Source organism: Xyrauchen texanus, chromosome 2 (genome assembly GCF_025860055.1).
Source record: "Xyrauchen texanus isolate HMW12.3.18 chromosome 2, RBS_HiC_50CHRs, whole genome shotgun sequence".
Classification (NCBI taxonomy): domain Eukaryota; kingdom Metazoa; phylum Chordata; class Actinopteri; order Cypriniformes; family Catostomidae; genus Xyrauchen; species Xyrauchen texanus.
In genome coordinates, this window is record NC_068277.1 from 47313619 (window position 1) to 47321618 (window position 8000).

At 36.9% G+C, this 8000-nt stretch overlaps 1 protein-coding gene across 1 annotated transcript in view; it reads left to right on the top strand.

Moving 5' to 3' along the window:
* The window catches only part of kcnq1.1 (potassium voltage-gated channel, KQT-like subfamily, member 1.1), a 55222-nt gene extending 48051 nt beyond the window's left edge, over positions 1-7171 (top strand). Inside the window, exon 18 of the mRNA XM_052142340.1 lies at positions 5730-7171. Within this exon, the coding sequence (XP_051998300.1) occupies positions 5730-5951 (222 nt within the window). The 3' untranslated portion in view covers positions 5952-7171. The remainder of the gene's footprint in view (positions 1-5729) is intronic.
* Positions 7172-8000: the final 829 nt, after the last annotated feature.

Genomic DNA, 8000 nt, shown 5'->3' on the forward strand with positions numbered 1-8000 from the left:
TCTTTTTCTCTGCCTTCACTTAAACATCACTTTTTGATGACTTTTTAAACATTGTCTGTGAGTGATGTGCGCTGATAAGGGTGTTAAGGCTATAAAAAGAACAGCATTCGGGCTAGAGTGAGTGCATGCTAAAGTAGGAGGTCTATTGGCCTCCCAGAAAGACGAGGATTAAGGAGCTCTACAAACACTCACTCTGCTCCTGTTCATTTGCCACTCCAGCAATAAATCCTTTTACAAACAGATCTCATCCTAGACATTAACTCAGCGCACACACACACTCTCTCTCTCTTTCTCCCTCTGCCTTACTGTTTCTTGTAGATGTTTAACTAAATAGCAAATTGTCTCTTTTTATGGATACCCTGTTTAAAAATATCAACAAAAAAAAATCTTTAATGGTAATGATTTGAGGCCATTTTAAGAGGAATGTTATCTTTTTTTGCTGTTTAAAAATAAAACAAATCTGTGGATCAGATTACATTAAACTCAATTAGAAGGACTGGTTGTCAATACTGGTTTGCACATACATATATAATTTTAACACCTCTGATTTGCCACTTCTATCTTATATATCTGTGATTGGTTACATTTAGGGCTGTCTATTGAATGCGTTAATTCAATGCGATTAATAATCTAAAATAAAAATAAGGCATATAAAACTCAATAATTACTCACTTAAAAACTGAACTAATCATGTCCTGCACTGTAAAAAGGAATATCCCTACCATCAATTCAAGCTTGAAGAACCACCTGTTTTCAGCAGGGGGCAGTAAGCAAAACTCAATCTGTACATGCAACGCACAGCTGTACTGAGAACAAACAACACTCAAGGCCCTGGTATACTTCATTTTTCTGCGCTCCAGATCGGATCGTGCACGGCCGACCGGGTTGCCTTCCAAAGTATACTTTTCTGACCACGGTCGAATACGAACGCGTTCGATGCATGCACAATACTATGGTTTGTGATACTCTTTTAGTACAGTCAATGGCCAGCGCATGCGGCGACGATGTTCACAGACAAGGACCGTGTTGTCTGGTCAAGACGCTGATGACAAAATTTGTACACGCATGCTGTGCAGGGAGTGATCAGCAACACTGAAAACTGAAGTATACTTTGGCCTTCAGGCTTGCTTGACACTAGCGAAAGCACAAGATGAGATAGCGTTCTTGCGTTCAAACACAGATGGACGTCCAATTCTGAATGCAGGGATGTCTAAAAGTGTTCCTAAGTTTCAAACTACGTTAAAGAGCCACGCTCTCACTACATGACTACCTGAATCACATTAAACAACAAGGTTTCTTGTCATCTGTCGTCTTCTTGTCTTAGCAACGCACATACTACAGATCCCAGACAAGGTGCACAAGTTACAATATCTTTTGCCAAGAGATATCCTGGGCCAACAGTGAACAAAACGTTTTCTCATATAAATCACACAAGTTTTTCCCAAAATAAATGGTTATGATCAGCTTGCGGTCCAAATGTTTTGTGTACTGATTTTGTCTGAAAATCAAAAGAAGAGACACCATGTCATGTAGAGTGCTCAGGCCATATATTTAATAAAACACAATTATGATAAAATTCTGGCTATTCATTGCTGTCCAAAGATGCATGATAAGATGTGATTGGCTGGAGCAGTTTGCTGTTGTCACTGCATCACTCACACTACACACTACAAGATTATGTGGCGATAATATCAGATCATGTCTCTGGATTGCTATGTGGCTCAGATCATGTCGCTAAATTGCTCATAATTAATGAGCATGGCCAACCAGAGCACCGATTTAGCTGCAATCCCGTGGTTTTGTCACAGGCCTCAGAAATCCCACTCCCTCTTTGAACTGTTGCCCTCTGGCCAGCGCTACAGAGCGCTGAGCGCCAGGACATTCAGGCACAAGAACAGTTTTGACCCTCAGGCCAATTTCCACATGAACATTTAAACTGCCCCCATGGTGCAATAATGTAAATACAGCTCATGTACATATGTAAATTCACATATTTAATTCAATAACTGTATTTACATGCACATATATTACCGTTTGCACATGTTCATTTGCCATTCTGTTATATGTGCTTATATTTGTATGTCTATTTATACTCTTAGCTTGTTTTATATCCTGTGTCTCACTGTAATGTTCTGTGTGCACTTGTTTCTCCTATCACCAGAAAAAAAAAAAATCCTTAAGTACGTTTACGGCAATAAAGCTAATTCTGATTCTAATTAAATATCATTAAAGCTGCACTAGGTAACTTTGTGCTCTCTAGCAACATGTGGTTGAGATTTAAAATTACAAGCAATTTGTGGAAGTATACATTATGTCCCTTTTGTTTCGAAATGGCTCTTCTGGCAGATGAATCTCATGATTTGGGGTTACCTGAACATCGCCTTTGTGTAATAATGATGATATATTTATATTACACGATTATACATAAAAAATTTTTAAAACTTTAATGAAGATACACAACACTCTTATTTACATATATTGAATGAATGAAATGTACACTTTTCTGACACTAAACTCCAAGTGCTTTTACTTAGAGAACAGGGGACTCTCCTGAATCACCACCAGATACAAGTATATTTTAATATGATTATTCAAGTGTTTTATCGACTAATAATGTTTGTATTGTATATCAAATTAAGAGGTGAAACTAGTGATACTGCTGATTCGATTTCAATGTAAGACTTCATTATTAATCTTGTTAACGAAATCAATGAAGAAAACGTTTGACGAAAAAGGCGCATCATGAAGATTATTAAATGTTTAATTAAATATTTTATTTGATTTGATTAAAGTTTGGTATATTACAGTTTTTCCATTTGTGTCCATTTTTCACACCAAGTAAAATATATTATTTTCGTTGATTTATGTCATTTTGTTAAACTGACTAAAATGAATGACTATAACATGACGAAATACTGATTATTTATAAAGGACATTTTTGTCAAAAGACAAACTGTGACATACAAAAAAAATGAAAGGCAGTTGATAAAGCAAGTGAAACTGTAGGCCTAATAACACTGTAAAGTAAAAACATAAAAGGAGCAATAATGGGGATAAATGTACTTTATTAAACATGAAAATAATATGTACAAGAAGCCAATTTCAGAAGTCATATGTATTAGTAAACATGCACAGTAACTTCCCCTGACAATGGATTGCGATCGGTAAACACACAAGTAATGTTCGATTCAACGCATTACAACTCTACCAGACAACATACTGTATTCAGTTCCAAGCATTATAGCAGGTAAACAACTTCACCAAACGGATAACAGATAAACATCCATCTAGACTGCAGCGATGCCATCCTGAACTGTGTGTGTGTTACTGATTTGAGCTGAACAGTGTCCTCAGCCAGAACACATGACAGTCGGTAATTTTTCCTGTGTTTACGGACATAACGTCATGATGTAAAGAGGAATGACATAAGCCAGCGATTTCGCACCAAATCCAATCCGACAGCTCAAAATACAATAGTTTTTTTATAGGCTTACCGAAATATATCGGGGTACGGTAAGGACATTGTTATGAACAAGGATTGTTTATGTACTTAATCAATAATGGCAATTTGTTGGTAATTTGTTATAACCAAAAATATTGTACATGCTTTAAATATAACTATTTATAATTAAAAATTGTAATTGATTGACAGCCCTAGTTACAATCCTCAAGCACCACAAAAAAACAAGTTTTATATTGAAAGCTTTGATGCAACAGCACTAGATCTAAATGGAATAATGTAATTTGACACTTTTCCCAATTAGTTATTTTCAGCAGCTGTAATCTCGATTAATTGTGCAGCCATAATTTGATATTATTTTACTGAAATAGTGAAAACATAGAAGACTGTAGATTTCAATGATCTCATTTATTGTGCCAGTACTTGATGTACTGAGAAGCCACATTTCCCTTTGCGAAACCAGTAGGAAGCACAGTGTTTGACTTTTGTCTGTATGAAACTGTTTGAATCTATTTGCCATTTGTTGTAGATTCTGTGTTGACAGCATTAATTTAGGACAGGATGCCCTGCCCCTTACAGTGTCATTCTTTTCCCCATAATTCTGTGGTAAACAGGAAGCAGGCAGTGTCTAGCATAAACAGGAACAAATAGCCTTAACTTTTTGCAAACACCCGCCTAAGCAACTCATCGGTGTACTGTTAGCACTGTATTCTGCTTCCATGTGTCCTTTTCTGATTTTGGACAGAAAAATTTATTTTTGATATTCTATTAACATTTTTAAACCAAGTAACAAAAATCTAATACATTTATAAAACACATATATTCAGGCAAGAAGAAAATGAACATAATTTATGGCTCTTTATAGTTTTAGTTTTGATATATAATCATTCTTTGATTTGTAAGGACAACATTGTAAATTTAGCATTTTATAGGATTACAACAAGCTTTTACATGATTTTTTAGGATGGATGTAACATGCTAGTTATGGATCATGTGTGCTTGGTCACATAAAAATTTCCATGAAAGTTTTCCCCCTCTTTGTATAACATATACATGCATATTTGCATGCCTCTCTACATGGGGAGTGACTATATGTTTACACGCTGATATCTGTGTATTTGTGCATGTGTACATGTGTTTGTGTGTGACTGTGGCGGCACTATCATTGTGTAAACTGTGGTTCACCAAGGAGACACTCGTCTGGTTATTTCTAATGGGGTGTAGACAGCCCTGGCTCCACACATCACTTAGTTTAAACCCAGAGGAAAGAACCTCATGACATTTGCCTCCCCAACTGTATCGTCAAGAATTGCAAGTATGCGTCTGATAATTTTCTTCCTCTCAAACAAGAATCCCTTCAATATTTAAAACAACAATCTCTGCATGACTTCTTCAGGCACATAGATAGTTGCTCTGCCATGACTTTAATTACTTCATATATGGACTAAATACTTAATGATAAATTAGTAGAGTCCTGAGAGGGTAGATTTGCCTCAAAGTCTTTCTAGGAAGTCAGTCCGCTGGTGGCCATCTTTGGAACGCTCTCGAGAAGCCATTTCCAGTCATGATAGTGCAGCAACTATCTACGTGAATGGGGGAACACTGAAATCTCCAAAACGATTGGTTAAAATTATGATCAAAGAAGATATTTCAAATCAGTCAAATCTGACAACACTGGGACCATTAATTGTGCTTCCTTACCTCAGATAACACAAAAAAAATCTTCATTTTATCTTATCATCTTTAACACAATATCACATAATGCACATGCCCATTCTTGATTTGATTGACAGGCGATGTCTGTATCTGAAAGGTGATTGGCTCTTTTACCTGTAAGGCGGGACTTCCTTTCTACGTCCGTTGACTGTTGGGCATTCCAATTTATCCCATTAATTTTAATAGAATTGGCCCATCTCTGCTAAATAGTCTTTGTTTGCACTCAACAAAATGATGTGAAATCACCCTTCAGTTTAAACAAATTAAAATGGCCTGATCGTTTTATTTAGCCGAATCTCTTTAGATCATTCATCATCATCTCTTTGATCTAACCAATTCATTTTCCCTAATCCCATTCACAATATATAGAAGAGTTGATGTATTTGCCTTTACTAGTCCATTTATACAGATGAGACATTTTATCAGCTGTTGTTATGTTTTGTATTGGCAGATTGTCTGATGTTTATGACTTATGTATTTACGCAGGCTATAACTATTTTTTTAGACAATGTTGTGACAGATGTGCTGAGGTTACACACTCGTTTCCCCACAGATCACACACATGGACAAGACACTCAACCGCATTGCTGAGTCTCTGAACCTCATGTTGGTGAGAGAGAGAGAGTCGGATTTAGCCAGACGGCAGGAACAGGGTGGCAGCATCCACAAACAATCAGCCAACCAGGGCCTGACAGTGCCAGACAGGCAGGACAGCCTACCTTCCTACCAGCAACTCTCCACAGAGACCATTAATCTCTCCCATGAGGACAGCTGAGTGACTTAAGTTCCACTATATCACAAAGTGCCTGATACTGGGTCAGTTTTGGCTTGAATTAATAAAGAAGGTTTTATTTTGGGTATAGGAACATCTGATTAAAGCTCATCTCAGGTTCAGTGTTGGCTGTCCAGAGAATATACCAAATAATCCTATTGATTTTACTGTTATTTTGTTGGACAGTTGGATTCTGTCTAAAGCAACAAGGCATGTGTACATATTATAGCATACAATTGTGTAAGTATTATGTTGGCTTTTTGGTATTATACAATTGATGCTTTCCTTTTTTTTTTTTTAAAGTAGAAGAGAAAAAAATGAATAGAATACTGGGCTCAACAATAAGGATGTCCCCCTGGCCCAGGGCCAGTGTGAGAGAATCTTGGGCCAGTTGATGGAACTGCCACTTGCCCTGTTAGGCCAGTGCTGCATCATCACTAAATATTGCCTTTGTTGATCTTATTGTATTTTTTTATTATTATTATTATTATAAATTATTGATATACTGCATATTGTTCTATCCAGTTTTATCAGCATTGTGAGAGTCTTAGAAGTGTTAGAATGGGATGAAAATTATAAACCAATCATTAATGTTTTGATTTGTACATCGTTTTCCAGCAAAGCTAGTTTTTGGTAAAGAAAACTTAACTTTAATGAAAAATATTATCCCTGGCACATATATACAATATATTAAATATATATATTTTGTGGAGGGGCCAGTGAAAATGTTGGCAGGGCAAGTAAAATCTGAACTAGTGGCCTGACTGGCCTAGCAGGAAAAAAAATCCTTACTGTTGAGTCCTGGAAAATATAATTTTGTGACTAGTCTAACCTCTACCCTCTATATACGAATGTTACAAAGAACACATTATTTTGAAGTGTTTTATTGGTCAATAATTACTATTGAATATTGAAAGGAACAAAATATCCGCTCCTGTTTATAAAATGCTAAGAGGAGTATAGATCTGTGAATAATATATTGAATTTAGCTTCTTTTCACTTACCTCTGTCCTTCAAATTAAGTTTATATTTATGTCAATTCACAGATGTACAAATATGAATGTGATTTTTTTTAAGTATCATATCTTTCAAGCAATACTACTGATTCAATTCTCCAGTAAACAGTTTCATCCAAACTGTGATTTTTATAAAGTAATTTGTTTTTTCACTTTGGCAAAGATGCGCAAAACGTTTTCTGGTTTTATCCTGAATAAATAACTTGTCGGTCCCTTCCGTCTCTTGTTTGCGGTTCTTTCATTTTCCCCATGTTTCCAAGGGGTCAAACATCTTCAGTATTCAAACACAAGTGTGCAGGTTCCCGCTCTTTTCCTGCACCATTAAACCAGAATGGTGCTATTTATGCTTGTGTGGAGGCATTTATGGCATTCAGGAGCAGTTGCTACCCTTTTTCTAAAAGTCTTTCAGTGATGCTTTCATAATTCCTTTAGAGCATTCCGACAGATCAATGACTTATGCAGCACACGACCATATGTGGAGCACTGTGACCTATGATCTTATGACAATACATTTGCTCTCAGGGGTGAGGGGCTTTGTTGCTATGGGGATGACAACATGTGCACCCTCTGGCCTTATCTTGGGCAGGAACACGGCTGTCCACTCTGCCTTTGTTCACGCACAGCATCTCGTATGGGCCATTGTCACCTGTAATATGTGCAACAAATCCGACATTCCATCACATACGCTCCTGAAAAGCATGACACTTCTGTCTTTCTTGACTTACCATTATAATTGAGTTCTAAGGAGTATGCACCAGGAAAGGCAAAGTAGCAAACCAGGATATCCATTCACTCATAACTGTTAATGCTGACTTAATCTTAACTTGAAATAACCAGACATGCCATGCCAATGGTCAACCAGAAAGTAGACTAAAGTCCCAAATGGGAAGAGGAATAAGAAGAGTGCATTCTACTCTTTAAAATATACCTCCTCATGGTAGGACAACAATGGAATCAACAGGACAACAGCATTGGCAAGCAAAACGGAGAGCAGACCTGCAACAGAGGGGGTCGGGCCCATATGCCGGCAGATAAA